Genomic DNA, 16,592 nt, shown 5'->3' on the forward strand with positions numbered 1-16,592 from the left:
TATGCCAAACCCCACTTGGGGACAGAAGGTGATGGAAGGTGCTGAGTCTAAAATAAGTTAGAAGACGCTCGTGCAGATGGGGCATTTCCAAAGTAGGCGGGGCTCAATTCATTGTACAGATTTGACCATAACATCTGATCCCATAGACTGCTTGGTCAAGTTCTAAATCCTCCGGATCTGCATCTCATCTAAGGGACAAAGCCTGCTTCACCCATGCATTTTTCTACGATGCTGGTTATTTTAACCACATGTGCACAGTAACCACAAAAGTTACATTATTGTTGGTAAGGAGGATCCTAATGTAACGAGAAGGCTGCATCTGGGAAGATCACTTATAAGTTCTTAAAGAAGCAATTTTAACAGTGAAAGTCTTTTGTTGGTAATCACATTGACACTTTCCTCTGCACATCAAATCACAGAGGCCTTATATAGGCATGTCAGTTGTGTGCTTTGAAGCACCTTGGAAGTGACATTCATACCCTTGGTGGCAGCCCTCAGGCTGGGCTGAGTTCTTGCAATCTGCATCTCTGGCCTAGAACCACGTATACATATGTGCCTATAGTGCATCCACTGATTGATGCATATTCGGCACAGCTGAAGCAGGAGCAAGGTGCAATGGATTTTGGCTGAGCTCAGCATTTGTTTCTGTTTGGAAGCATCGCCCAATGAGAGAATTTATTTCTGAAAAAAACAACAATGGCCCTGAAGTGCATGGAGAGGCGAGAAAGCCTCTAAATACAGTTCATGAGTCAAATAATATAATAGGCACCCCAAGTCAACATGCCTGCCACGTGCTCCAATACTTGCATTTTTGTATGGTTTTATGATTTACAATATGAAATCGAATAAAGCTTATTTTCGATTCGATTTGATTCGATACTTGCCATAAGAGAATGAGATCAGTATATCAACATATTTACATATTTTCTTTTAACCCCTTCCATGCTGATGACGGCCCCCGTCCGTCATGCAACAATGGTGGGCGTGTGCTGATGATGGCTGGGGGCCGTCATGAACCCGCCCACTCTTCAGAAGTGCCGCACAGGTGCAGAATCGCGGCCGCGCCCAAGGGGTTAAACAACGGGGTTGCAGGACCTTACATCATTGCAATCTGCTGAAAGCAGAAAAAAGATGGCAGACTGGTGCAAGTGATCTGTATTTTGCTTGTGATCTGAATTCTACGCTTCGAAGACACGTTTGGTAGTTTCATCCTAGGATGAGTGAATATCTTGTTCATGAGGATGCTCTAGAATCATTGAGTTGCACAGCAATTCACTCTCATCTATGGACTGACTACCTGCAATAGTGGAATGCCGCTCAACATTTCCAGGTCCAAAATCCGAAGAAGATGTCAGTTCTCTGACTAGATGGGTTAAGAGATTCTAACTGATATAAATTCCACCTCAGTTTATTAATCACTGATTAGAACATTAGAATGTTGAGCATGCCATTGAAAATAATGGAGTGTGCCGGGCTTCTCATTGCGAGTAGAAACCTGGAATATCAACATTCCAATGCTTGTTCACCCCCTTGGGCTTCGTGAAGCCTTTGTTTTACAAATTAGAACATTCTGCCCTCTATGGACGGAATGTTATAATAGCATTAGAGCCCTCCGTAGAGGGCTCTACCGGCCATTAAAGGCCCGCTCCCTTGTTAAAGACCTTCTCCTTCGGCTCTGCCCTTTAACACGGGAACGGGCCTTTAATGGCCAGTAGCGCCCACTACAGTGGGCTCTAAGACTATAATATGAATTTGTGATTAGGAGGATACATGAAAACATTTCTGATCCTGAGAGCTGAACCAGTAGATCCTACTAACATAGCTTTAGTATTCAGTGCCATGATAGCAAAGGGTATACACCCACTTCACCTTAACTATAACTAAACTTAACAACTTCACAATGTAACAATTTGACTTAACTTAGTTCGGATCTTAACTTAACAACTTAACTTAAAAACATCATAATTCAAGAGCACTATCTATGGCTAGAATCCAAGTTTCTTTTGCATGGCTGAGACCAGCCGCGGTCCGTGCAGGTAACAGCGGTGGGGCCGTGTAAGGGGGGATTCCGAGGGACGATGCAGAGGGAAAAATAAATAAATAAATATTTTTCTCTCTGCATCGTCCCTCGGAATATCCTCTTACACGGCCCCACCGCTGTTACCTGCACGGACCGCGGCTGGCTGAGACCCCTCATGTTAGTTTGGAAATTAAGTGTAATTACATTCACAACTTGATACTGGGTTACATATTTTGTAAAACACTTGCTATAAAATAGCTAAACACAGTCCAGGAGCTGGTCCCTGCTCCGGCTCGGTCCATGCTTAGCAATAGTCCAAGGACTGGCCTGCACCCAAAGTGCACTGAACTTCTCCCCTGAAGAGATACTGGAATGCTAGTCTATCTGTTCCCAACTTTCCCGTGCCTGTGTATGCGATTGTTCATATACATCTAATTGAACCGTGCATTGTATCCTGCCACAATCTGTGATAGCATCAAACATTTTTTTTCAAAACTTTTTATTATTCGCTGCTTTCAGCTTATCCAGAACAAGAGGCATGCAAATGCATTTTTCTTCATCTATAACCCACATGTATCCGATGCTTTTGACGCAACATCCCATTATTGTACTCGATCACACTACCCGTGAACTGAGTTGCTCTAATTTTTAGCAGCAGTATAATTTTTGTTAACGATAAGACCAGCATCTTAGCACAATAGAGGAACAACGATAACACAATAGGGAATCTAGATTACCCACCCTCTATCCAACCGCCACTCTCTTGACTGCGACAGACAGGCAGCACAGTACCTCTAACATAGGTAAAAACCTAGTGGTGCACCCATAACCACGCATCAACCATACATTGCAGTTGACATATGTAAGTTTTTAGCATCTCAGATAGCCCTTTTGAGTGATAGCTTTGAACTTTCATGCTATCACCAAAGATCCAAATGAGTTCTTCGAGAAGCTGTGTGGCTCAGAGGTGCGGCATCGCGAGCTGAACGGCTCCGGTATTTGCTATATGGACAGGATGATCCGGTTCGCTTGGCAGATAGGGGAACATTGTGGGTTAGTCGGGTGACAGAACTGGCAACCTTGTCTAATGGTCCACTTTATCCGGCATTCTCCATTGAACCAAAATGCAGAACAGCGCCAAACTGACGAAAGGCGCCATTTTAAGCAATGCTGACTAATCCTTTAGACAACACAGTCCTATCGTTACTACATTACACTGCTATTCCGGTGCAATTTTCCGGTGATTCCATTAGCGCATGACCCAAAGTATTGCACATGTCACATTAGACAATATGTTCATAATTTGCAATTAATTAAATTTTATTACCTTTGTACATTCACATTAAGTACATTTGTAAAGGGTTGTACTAATTTGTGAAATATTGAGCAATCTTGGTGTGGACACTGTAACAGGGCAGGACTGCCCGTAGCCGGCATCGGGCGTTTCCCTGGGAGGCTGGAAGGGTTGGGGTCTGTTCTGCAGCAGTGCGGGCCGATGTTGCTACTGGGGGCCTTTTTTGCAGCGCTGCTGCAATATCGCCCCCCGTAACAAAAGCAGCAGTGCTTCACACTCAAATTGCAAGGGCTGCTTTGTGTTCCCTGTCCGGCCCAGCATCCTGGGCTGTACTCTCATACTGAATTGCACTGGATCCTTATGGGCCGTAATATGTAATTGCGGGTAGTGCTCTATTATGCAGATCTGTCTCGCCACGGATTCCCTCACTACCACCATTTGACAGTGCCCCCCAAGTCTCCATAAACACTGTCTCTTAGATTCATTTAGTTTTATTGAAATTACTTTATTCGAAACAAGTTTCATAAAAGTACAATATACAGTATCCAAAATAAGCTATACATAAAAATAATTCAGACAATGGGCAAAAGTTTTGACCTGATGAACCAAGCATTCGCCACATATTTAGCCACCCCACAGACCATGTACATTGAAATGACATTAGTTTGAATGATACGCATGGCTAATCTATGTTGCCTCACCCCTAAATTCCTACAAACAGGTTTCAACCACCTATCTCTTGGTTTTTTGTAAGCTACACATGCAAATAGGAAGTGGCCCAATGATTCCTTCGGGCATGGACAACCTGGGCATTTAATCTCTGTACCACTATATCCCTTCCAGCCTTCTTTGAATGTGTTAAGGGGTAAAATACCATATCTGAATTTCAGAAACAGTGTTCTATCGCGAGGGACCTGGATAAAGTCCAGAAAGGGCTCTAACTTTCTGAGAGGCTTGTGGTCAAGGAAGGTACTAGTTAGATGGCCCCAATTTGCATTCCTAAGTTCTTTTGCAACACCCCAATCCCAATATAGTTTTTTAACCATTGTTTTTGGGGGTGGCATTTGTGAAATCCAACTCTCCTCCAGACCTATAGATTTCACAAGCCTCTTTAAGTTATTCAGCCATTTAATTTTATTTGCTACATTCAAACTAATCAGCTCATCCAAAACCTTGGCATAGTTAAAAAGTTCTGGGGTCCTTCTAAGACGAACCCAAAATAACAGGGGGCGAATTTGCACCAGATCAACTACCGATTTTTTACCCAGGTCAAGAAATAAAGGTTTCAAGGGGGACGATAAAGGTAGCGAAACCATGTCTCTAATGAACTTATTTTCCGCCACTACTAAAGCTTTTGTATTTTCCGCCCCCCAAAGTTCTGAACCATAAACTGCCGCTGCCAATGCTTTCCCTTCATAAACTGCCAGGGTAGGGGCTATGGGTCTACTAATAGATCGTCGCTGGTTCTTAAGAATTACTCCTGCAACCCTTTTGAGGTTTAAAACCATTTTAGCGATGTGGGCAGACCAACTCAAATTATTACAAAGTCTTACTCCGAGGTAATCAAATTCTTCTACCACCTCCAGCGAGGTGCCATTCAACAAGAGGTTAACCTTCCTGTGTTTCTTTTTAGTAGTTAGCACCATCAACTTTGTTTTCGAAGTATTTATTGACAACCCCCTATCTTTACAAAAGCTGCAAAAACGATCGAGCAGTTTTTGCAAACCCATGGGGGATTTAGACATAAGAAGAGTATCGTCGGCAAAGAGGAGAGTGGGTGTTTTCTCTCCTGCAAGGACGGGGGCATCAGCCGGGTCCTCCCTCAAATGGTCTACCACCCCATTGATAAAGAGGGAGAACAAGGTTGGAGCCATCACACACCCTTGTCTCACTCCCCTGTTTACCGGAATCTTCTCAGTCAGTTGGCCCTGGGATCCCCAACGGATCCTAGCATAATTCCCTTCATGGAGTTTAATAATAAATTGTAGGAGGTAACTAGGAAAACCCATATCGGATAAGACCGACCAGAGCTTAGACCGTGGAATGACGTCAAATGCTGTCTTCAAGTCTATAAAAGCCAGGTATAGACTGCCCTTAGTAATTAACACTGACTTCCAACAGAAGTTATAGTGCCACTCATACCAGTTTAAGATGTCAGAACACACTACATCACACACACATGGCACAGAGACAATCATCGCTGTGTGAATCAGTGTATAGGAAATCCGGATTGGCCATAGCGGACACCGGGAGTTTCCCCGGTAGACCGCTATAGTGGGCGACACTTTTTGTCGGCCGGGGTTCGGCAATATCGGCCCCCGGTTAAAAAATATTACCGAAACCGGCCCTCGCAAACTGCTCGGCTGCACTCCCCCTCACCCCAGGGGGGGTGAAGCTGAGCAGTTTGCCAGGGCCGGTTTCTGTTCCCAGTTTGGCCCTGGGACAGAAGCCTACAAGGAGTAGGAGTCACATTTCATCCACACTGGTAGCCAGTATAGTTTAAGAGTCTTTGGACTGGAAAAGCACAAATTCAGAATTTAAAATGTAACACCATTTTTAGGGGTTTTCTTTAACAATAAGAATGGATTTCTACCCAAATGAACCCCTTTTTTCAATATTAGGACAACGAAAGACTCTGGGCAAAAAATATATTGCTCTAATATTTTCCTTGCAGTTTGCATGCAGCTCTTTGATGGTAGTTACTAGTTCACTGTCCTATCTTAGGATTTTAGCTTATGAACTGCCTGTTACAAAAGGATCTCTGACAAAAGCTGTAACCCACTGACCTATTTATATTATATGCACTTTGTGATGTGACTGGGACACGTTCTTTGCAGCAAGCACATTAACCCTCTGCACTATGACGAGTCAAAACTTCCAATAGACAAAGCTCCGGTCTCTCTCCAGGAAGAACATTAATCACCAGAGTTGTCATTTTTATTGATGACTTAAAATTGCTGGGACAATGTACGCAGCATCAGGTGCTTTTAAAACAATTAACATGTCGCCCCACCCCAAGTCAGCGCCCGGTTCAGTGGCACCAATCGCACCGCCCTAGAGCCGCTCCCGCGTAGTGAACAGATTGTGACTGCGTTATGGTGCGTTCTGCTGGAGAGGATAGCTTCAGAATGTTTTCTATTTTGAGTAAAGAATCTCAAAATGTACATAAAATTGTTCTTATGTGTGCTGCTACAAGTTCCTGAAATAAATGAGTCCCTGAAAACATTCCTTCCCATTTGTTCATATTGTATGTTAACCTCTTCCGTGCTCGTGACAGAACCACTCCGCCACGAGCCACGGACGTGCTGTGCTTGTGACGGAGTGGTTCCGTCACGGCGCGGCCACCCCGCCCACGCTGCAGGAATTCCGTGCCTGCGCGGGCGTTCTATTAAGCGGGTAGGGCAGTGACGGAACCACTCCGTCACAAGCACAGCGTGCCCGTGGCTCGTGACGGAGTGGTTCCGTCACGAGCATGGCGTCGCCGCGCGGACCCCACTAGCGCCACGGCGGAATTACTGCCGCGGCCAAGGGGTTAAACTATTCCAGGTCAGTCGGATATTGTGTGTCAGCAAAAGCATGCAACTGGGGGAGAGACACTTTATGCGGTTCTACCATGTGCCATCACGGAGTCAAGAGTGCATTTACTAATCCGTCCACTGTGACAGATTCCGGACTCGCATCCAAGTAGTGGAGTGATGGCGCAGACAAGAGCGTAATGGTGGCGGGCGGGAGAAATCATCATGGCCACCAGACAGTGGTGTAACCACTGAATGCCTGGGGTCCCGGCATCAGGGGTGATATCGGGCAAGTGCCCCTATACTACCATATAAAAGCCATACAAACAGCCGGGCCAGTAGTGGGAGTACCGGCCGGGCGGTGATGTGGGGAGGGGGAGGGGCAATGTGGGGGGTAGTAATGTATGGATTACGGACTTTAACAGGCAAGTAAACATATAAATAAATAAAACGAATTTCGTTGCATGCACTGCATCACCAAATGCGTTGCAGTGCACGCAACGAAATTCGTTTTATGTATTTATATGTTTACGTACATGTTAAAGTCCGTAATCCATACATTACTACCCCCACCCTGCCCCTCCCTACGTCACCGCCCGGCCGGTACTCCCACTACCGGCCGCGGCTGCATACAAAAAATGGTTAAATCAAAAATCGTGCACCTACCAGTGTCTTGTGAGTGAAGACATAAAACACATACAGGATGTGACAATAGTGCATTCATACCAGACGAAAAGGGTAGGTTGCCCGAGCTAGTGAAATCATGTGAGTGGGCCCCTTCCTTTCATCCTGCAAAAAATAAGAGAAGACAATAATGAAAAACATTTAAACGGCATCAGATGTACACAATTGTTTCTCTGTAAAGAACAAATTAGAGAGTAAACAACACTCAGCCGTAATTTCACCAGGACACTCAGTCCACATAGAAGCACATATTGGCTGATCGGGATTCGGTCAATCTAACTTGTGCCACTGTGACACACAATGTGCATCTGATATAACATATATTGCGCACTCCCAGTGCTCACTAAATAAACTTGACTATTGCGATACTGTAATCAAAAGCAAGGCTAACTTGACCAATAAAGTTGGTTGAATAACAAATATACAAACAACATGTTATCCAAGAAAAACTACCCCACCAGGAATGCAATATGTTTGATAATAACAGACACATGTATAAAAATGAGAAAGTGACAAAGGACTTTGTCAACACTACTGTGATCAGGAACATAGTTCGAAACGCGTAAGAGATTCTCGATTGAATAAAACATCTTGAAAAGCCAAAAGGAGTGCTGAGTTAATTATCTGTGCTGGATATTTTGAAGCGAGACACTGTCCTGGTCGCACCGCGAGCATAATGTAATGTAAAAATTACTTATAAAGCGCGGCATTCACCGGACGGTTTCTTGGCGCTGGTCACTTTGTTCAGTGAGAGGCAGAGGATGGGGGGAGGAAGGCTTATGTGTAGATGCTACGGAAAAGGTGAATTTTTAGGAGAGACCTAAAGTGAAGGTAGGAGGGAGAAAGTCTTAGTTCCAACGGGAGAGAGTTCCAGAATGAAGGTGCCAAAAAGGAGAATCTTAGACCACCGTGTTTTTTGCGTCTGAAACGGGGAGTCTGAAGGAGCGCAAGATGAGAGGATCGGAGGTGCCTAGAGGGAGCATAAGGAAGTAGAAGAGAGGAGATAAAGGAGGGACCGATGCCGGCCAAAGATTTATGTGTCAGGCAGCCCAGTTTGAACTTACAGCGCTCTGAAACTGGAAGCCAATAGAGGGCTTTAAGGAGGGGACGGACGTGGTGATGTTTTGGTTGGTGATAAATCAGGCGAGCTGCCTGATTCTGTATCAGCTGCAGTATGTTGATTTGGTATTGTGGGATGCCAGCGTACAGAGCGTTGGTGTAGTCGATCCGAGAGATGACTAATGCCAGCAGTGCTAAGGTGAGGGCTTCAGTGGTCAGAAAGTGGGCTATTTTCCGAATCTTCCTGAGCTGGAAAAAGCAGGAGGACACGGTGGCACTGACCTGGTGCTTCATAAAGAGATCCTGGGAGATGTAAACCCCCAGGCTTTTCACTTTGTCAGCAGGGTGGGCGGGGGGACCAAGGGAAAGGGGCCAGAAAGTGGAATTCCAGGGATTGGATGGGCCTCCGACAAGAACAAGCTCCGTCTTGTCGGGATTAAGTTTGAGATGATGAACTCCCATCCAATTACTGATATGGCAGAGGGTGGACTGAAAATCTTGAGCCGCTTCATCCGAGGAGTCGAGATTGAAGACGAGCTATATATATATATATATATATCTATATTACTATTATAAAGAGAGAACACGCACCTTTGAGCCAGGTAAACTCGGGAACCACAGCGCCAATCCACACACCCGATACATTGTAGAAATTGTCAGGGTGTGCAGATGGACATAGGCTATAAAAAATAAAAAATAAACGTACATTTAAAAAAATAACTTTAAAAAACAAAGTAGTGCCCTGAAAGTAGCGCCGGCCGCGACGCTGCTCTAGCCGCGACGTAGCGCTGGCCGTGACGTGCGTGATGACGAGCAGCGGCGGACATGGAGCGGCGATGAAGTGAGGAGCGCGGGCGCGTCATGGCGAAGAGGAGCGGCGGTGAAGTGAAGATCACGGGAAGGAGCGGCAGCTCAGGTAAAGTAAAGGCTCATTGGAATCAGGGCGGGAGGGAGTCGGGGCGGGAGGGGGGCGGGAGCGGGTGTGCACAGAGGGACAGGCGGGAGGAGTGGGGGCGGGAGGAGTAGGGGCGGGAAGGAGTCGGGGCGGGAGGGGGTCGGGGCGGGAGCGGGTGTACTGCCCCCAGCCCCTTTCTGCCCCAGGCAACGCTGGGGCGGGCTGCTAGTATATATATATATATATATATATATATATACACATATATATATATATATTATTCAAAGGTGCCCTGAGCTCCAAGGACGCTACTCCACAGCTGACGGTTGCCTCAATTGCAGCACAGATGACTCCTCAGAAATAACCAGCGCTACAATTTGCAAAACCCACTGGAGGGTTTCAAATGAAAGACATTGGAAGTGCAATAAACTGTCAAGGACACGGGCCCTACCGAGGGGATTATTTCGACACTACAACTACCGGCATGCGGCTCACCTGGGAGCACGCATGAAAAGCGGAAATGAAGGTTGTGTGATTCCTGTGCTTGCCTGTTTCCATCCCCATGAAGAAGGAGCTGCTGCTCTGAAACGCGTCGGGAAGAAGTATAAATTGTAAATTTCAGCGCTGGTTGGAAATAAATGAGTTTTGAAAACCGTCAGCTGTGGAGTAGCGTCCTTGGAGCTCAGGGCACCTTTGAATAATATGTTACACGGCAGCCTGGCCGTGTGAGGATTGCACCATCTGTTTGAAATATGACACAGACCTGCGGGCTAGGTTAACGTCCCGAGCCTCAATTGCAGCACAGATGACTCCTCAGAAATAACCAGCGCTACAATTTGCAAAACCCACTGGAGGGTTTCAAATGAAAGACATTGGAAGTGCAATAAACTGTCAAGGACACGGGCCCTACCGAGGGGATTATTTTGACACTACAACTACCGGCATGCGGCTCACCTGGGAGCACGCATGAAAAGCGGAAATGAAGGTTGTGTGATTCCTGTGCTTGCCTGTTTCCATCCCCATGAAGAAGGAGCTGCTGCTCTGAAACGCGTCGGGAAGAAGTATAAATTGTAAATTTCAGCGCTGGTTGGAAATAAATGAGTTTTGAAAACCGTCAGCTGTGGAGTAGCGTCCTTGGAGCTCAGGGCACATTTGAATAATATATATATATATATATGTATATATAAATATATATAATATATACATATTCACAAATATATCCAACACACAGGAAACCCATATGAAGAGACGCCACACGAAGGTTATCTCAGCTCGCATTTATTCGTTGACAGCCTGCCAGCAGGTAACATCAAGGAACCGCAACATCGGTATACGCCAGACGCGTTTCAGGGGTGAACCTTTCTTCAGAGGCGTTTGTTTCCGTAAGGACTGGAAGTGCTGCTACGAGTGCACAGCTTAAGTTTCAACACCTGGCCTCTGGAATGGTCTTCTGGGTGATGTAGTGCACTCCTTGTCAACCTCAGTGGGTGCGTTGCTAACAGTCTCTGGATACAACTTCATAAAAGTGCCAATGTCCAAGGCGGGGCCTGCCCCGCTTTTCGGCTGCAACACAAGAGCTTGTTGAGCTGGCTCCCCACCTGTAAGGGCGCCGGTTAGCCTTTGTTCGAAAATGCCGTCGCACCCCCTGGTACCACAGCTGACCCGCCACTCGCGGTGGGCTTCTCTTCGCGACCGGGTTGGGGCCGCCTTTACATCCAACACACAGGAAACCCATATGAAGAGACGCCACACGAAGGTTATCTCAGCTTGCATTTATTCTAGCCTATGTCCTAACTATGTCCCGTTACACGAAAGTGAAACCATAAATTCCAGGGATGAAAGCGCGCCGGCAATTACAAGGCCAAGTTTTATTAATCAATCGTATCTTGTACTCAGATCATATTTCCTTACGAAACAGCCTACGCAGTTTTGGAGGTGGGGGTGTTAATGAATCACCCATCCAATATCATTTTATGATTTATCGCAAGAGAATTTGGCAATGGCAAGGATCACAGGCAGTTGGTGATAACAGATCAGTAAATGTGCAACCAGATAAAAAGTTGTAAACATCCTCTCAGGCTGCAATAAATGAACTTTGCTACATGTTTACAGATATCTTGGAAGTATGGTAGGTTAGTTGTATTGAAAAACACCATTTCCAGTTCCTCATCAATTATGTTTGACCAATAGTACTACTGATCTTCTTATTACTAGTACTAGTAGTATCAGGCATACTAGCACTATAAATGTTATTATTTTGATAACCATTATTAATTCTGCTATTTCTGCTGTTCCTTTTGGTTCCATTATTATTGCTAATTTGATTATTATTACTATCTTTAAGTAAGGCTCTGCAAATTTGCAAACTAAGCGGTTTGCAACTTCAGGTAATTTTTCTTAAAACTTTGAAAGATTCACAACGTTGGGTGTCTCATGGAGCGGGCAGTTGGTTGCACCCGAGAGGTGGTTGCGTGTGTGGTGTTTACAGAAGACCCTGCCTCCACTGGTGATGCCATCTGAAGCCAATAAGAATTGTGTGGTTTATTGCACAGAGCAAATCGCCGGTCACAGTTTCACGGGCTATGTGTTGTGCTGTAAAACACAGCAACTTGTGCAACACCGCGTGTTATCATCCTGTTTTTTACGATCCCTTGCATTCTTCATTAATTGGAAGCGGGTCCTCTGGGTCATCTTAAGAATTTTAGGGGGGTCCGGTCAAGGCATATTTTAGGGGCTCCTGGTATTGAACACATTTGGGTATTTTTACCTATTCAAAGCTAATTCAAACACACACAATGCCAAACTATTCAAAATACCATGTTAAACTTTAAAAGGGTTACACAAAAGCAGTAGTTATATGTCTTACAAGGACACAAAAAATCCTTAAAATGGCACAGGGTAGAAAGACAGGGTCAGCCATAGCGATAGGGAGAGAGGGAGAGCGGTTGAGATAGAGGAATAGGACAGTCAGTGGTCAACTAGAGAAAAGGTTCATTATCCCAGGGTGCCTATTGTGCACTTGCTCTTTTTGCCTAAGCCTTGAAATGCCTCTGGTGGCACTTTCTTTAGAGGAATGAAAGAAAAGTCAAGGATGTTAACAAAGGCAAAATCGCTTCACGCCTGCTTTATGACTTATTATTTTTCTGAAGAGAGAGACTCGCTTTGAGGTTAGCCAGAGTGGATCTGCGCTAGCGCCTTTCTGAGTTTGAGGAAAAAGCACTCACTCAATGTATCTTGTTGAAATGTTTCAGTGGGCCTGGCAGGTAGTTTCTAGTAGTGTTTTTTAGATTGGTTGCTTTCATGAGAGTGAAGCTGAACAAGTTGTTTGGTCCAAAAACCAACCATGTGGTGGAAATGTCTCCGGGGAGCTTAATCACATGTGTTCTTTGGAAACAAGCGAGCTGATGATTCGTAAGAACTTTGTTTGAATGTACAGCTTTTCTGCAAAAAGGGAATAATCTACAATGTAGAATAAGTGATTGTATCAGTGCATGATCCTGAAAACTGTTGGTCGTTGCAAAAACTGTCCCCATGTATGTTACTTCATGTGTGCTACCTTATCTGTGCTAACACATGTGTACTACCTTAATTTGAAGATTATTAAATGGAGAGGGAGTGTGAGGAGTAGAAGGATGGGAGGGGGTGGCATGAAAGCACATGCAGTCCTATAGAGTACAGCAAATAAAATAAAAAAGTAGCCCAGGCTCAAAAAGCAATAGCAGCAGAAGGACGCTCACTGAGAAAAGATCCAGTATTTGGGCCATGCTCCAGGAGAGCGGCAACACACACAAAGAGGAAGTGAAGAAGGCCTGTGCTGATCAAAAAGGAGCAAGAAAATGAGAGTGAGGATGAAGCCAACCAGTGGTAACCAATGATCGAGCTCTACTCCACTTGTAAAGTAACAAAATGGCATGCGCTGGTTCATGCGAGACCTAAAACCTAATGCATTATGATAAAACCCTGAAGCAATGTCATGGCAAGAACAGGAACAGGAACAGGAAGTAACTACAGCTTCAATAGTCCTTTTTTCTTTTCTGTAGTTCACACTCTTTGAGTATCTGCTAGTACTTAAGCAGCAAATAAAAAGCTTTTCAGAGGCTAAGCGCTTGTCAAGGGGTCAATAATGTGATGCAATTGGGACCACCAACACAACTCCTAACCATCACACTCCTACAAGTGGGATAATTCAGACTATTCAAAGCCCCAAAGCTATAAGAATAGCTTGGGTACAAGGTGCTACATATTTTTACTGTATTTTGAATTAATTAACCGCTGTTGTGCTCATCTCTAAATCAAACAACCATCGCCACCATGTGGCAGACTGCCATCAGTCCCGGTGTTGACAATTAAATGCTGGTGTCGAGCACTGGAAAATACTAACACAAATTAAACACTGTGAAGTAGTCAAAATATATGTCAGAGTTACGAATATGATATATTATATAGGATGGTGCATATTTTGTACTGTAGACTAATATTTTGGAGTTGGTGTGTCTTCCTCTCACATTCATTTAACCTATTTATCACCTACCTACAGGTCTATCAACTCCCCACTTGAAAATCTTGTGGTTGCTAAAGTCCCAAGTCCTAGCTCCCCATTTACATTCCTAATCACAGATGTATTACTTGGTGGAGAAAGTTAGCTGTTTTACTAAACTGAAACATATTATCTTCCTTGAAAAGCAAGACTTTTTGTAATCCCCAGTTAAAAAAACTTGCAGTGCTGTTTACTAAACTCTCATTTCTACTTTCCATAGGTTGGAAACATTTGGAATTTTCAAGAATGAACACCTGGATTCTGATATCAATCATTTTGGCTAGTGTTTGTGTGTACACAAGTGATGGCCAAGGTAAGCTTTTACCAAACTATACCAGGCTGAGAACTGGATCCTACAGTAGTAGGTACTCCTGGTAAAATGTAGGTGCATTAAAATGTTTGAAAGTCACCATATGAAAACCATCATGGCTAGAAATATATGAAACATCATGAGAATGTGAAGGTGAGATTAGTTGGTACGGTTGGCTTTGTTTCCACCCAATTTATGGATTTGCACGATTATATAGAGAATATTGTGTCCAGTCTTTATTTCCATATATTGTTCTGGAGTTGGTCAACATTATTTAAAAGGATGTTTTTGGCCAAAAATGAAAGTGTAAGGCCAAAAAGACATCATTGGCATCTACGAACAAGTCAGAAAATGATACCTGGTATGTGTAAATGGATTTATTACTGCAGATTTCTCCACCAGGCGTATGTGGAAATCCACTGTGGTAAATTCTAAAACAAGGGTGTGTACTAGCCCCCACACTATTCAATCTATTTATGGTTGAGCTCTCAGTTCAACTCAATGGAAGCAACGCGCATGCACCAAAGTTAGGTGGTCACCAGCTATCTAATCTCCTATATGCAGACGATTTAGTACTTATCAGTCGGACACCCATAGGATTACAACGTCTGCTGGACATTACATCTCAATACTCAGATACTAACAAACTAAGCATCAACCAAGACAAAACAAAAGTCAAGTGTATAAATTACAGGAAAACAAAAACAAAACACAACTGGCACTTGGCAAAATGCAAGCTTGAAGTCGTACAAGACTACAAATATCTGGGGGTTATGATCGATAGTAAAGGCAATTACAAAGTACAATTTGAGGCAATAAAAAAGAGGGGGCTCATGACAGCAGTAGCACTAAGAAACCTGAAGAACATAACCGCGGGCCCGAGCTTCCTCCCTCTGACCAAGGTGATACAGGCCAAACTCATACCATCTATCACCTATAGAAGCGAAGCCATGAGAGGGAGGGATGCGGAAACATTAAATGGTACCATCGCCAGAGCGCTAAGAATTATATACGGGCTGCCTGGATACACATCTCCAGCGCAAATGAGGCTGGAATTTGGTATACAAAAACAGGAGCTGGACAGGAAAGGGGCCTTTGTTAAAACCTGGTTTAAGATCAAAAAAGGGCAACCAGAAACTTTAAATTTCTATTTGTGGAGAGAACTAGAAACGAAAGTAACTTGCCCAGCCAGACTTTTCTTGGACACTGCACTGGACCAGTTGGGCTTACGGCAACTCTGGGCAACGCCTGGGACCATGGCAAGCTTCAAGAAAATCGTAAATAACACTGTTAAAAAAGAGTCCATCTTACAGGACAAAGCGGCCTTGACTGAACGTTCGCATGGCTGGCTCACTATACAATCTTATAGTAAAGCGACTCCTCAAGCTTACCTCCTCTCTAATTTCTCCAGAACCACCAAAGAGAAGTTTCTGAAATTTCGGTTAGGTCTGCTGCCGACAGCATACCACCTGCCCCCTTGGCTGCGCCCTCCAAAGCCAGCAGTGTGCCGTCTTTGTGGGGAAGGAGAGGAGGACATAGTCCACATTATAACCATTTGCCGTGAGCTGATGCAGGAGCGCCGGCGACTACTCAGACCAATTTTCAACAAAAATCAAATACGGTTGTGCAGACAAGCGGTGCTTGCAAGCTTCTCTGGCCAAGATACTCAACTAAGCTGCTGTCTGGTAAAGTTTTTAATCGCAGATGACCTACATTTTAAAAAAAAGTGCACACAATGGTAACAGTGTTTTAAGAATACAATATCAAGTTTTTTTCTCCACACCCAAGCCTCAAAGGAAACTATTGAAAGGCCAACTATACGACATACTTTGCACAAACCAACGGAAGCTGAGGCAGCACTATGCACTTTAAATCGGCGCATCTCGGTCTTTCATCATTCTGAAGCCAAGACTTAATAAGGGGGGTACTTTTATCTCACGGACTGCTACTAATATTTGCCGGCCGAAGTGAAGGAACAAGATTATGGATTACCGAGGACGGGGGTGTGGATTTTCTTCCCAATCTTAACGCATGTTTCTGTTTAACTATGGCTATCAGTTTTTTATAAAGAAAATTGAGGTTTTATTGTTTATAATTGTGGGTCAATCATTGTAATGGTTTTAATTAACTGCACAATAAACTTATTACTTACTTACTTACCACTGTGGTAAATTCAACTCAAGGCATTGCAAGTGGTTGTACCACGGCGGGGTTTGACTTGTACAATCGGCAAGGTCCACAATCATGTATGCTTATGGCCATGCCCATACGCCATTCC

The 16,592-nt window shown here is 44.3% G+C and overlaps 1 protein-coding gene across 3 annotated transcripts in view; it reads left to right on the forward strand.

The window, feature by feature from the left end:
• Positions 1-14,225: 14,225 nt before the first annotated feature.
• LOC144799659 (proto-oncogene Mas-like) overlaps positions 14,226-16,592 on the forward strand; it is a 61,803-nt gene continuing 59,436 nt past the window's right edge. For all 3 annotated transcript variants that reach the window (XM_078671118.1, XM_078671119.1, XM_078671117.1), the window contains exon 1: positions 14,226-14,317. In XM_078671118.1, the coding sequence (XP_078527244.1) occupies positions 14,251-14,317 (67 nt within the window). In that variant the 5' untranslated portion in view covers positions 14,226-14,250. The remainder of the gene's footprint in view (positions 14,318-16,592) is intronic.

Source organism: Lissotriton helveticus, chromosome 12, assembly GCF_964261635.1.
Source record: "Lissotriton helveticus chromosome 12, aLisHel1.1, whole genome shotgun sequence".
In the NCBI taxonomy this organism is placed as follows: domain Eukaryota; kingdom Metazoa; phylum Chordata; class Amphibia; order Caudata; family Salamandridae; genus Lissotriton; species Lissotriton helveticus.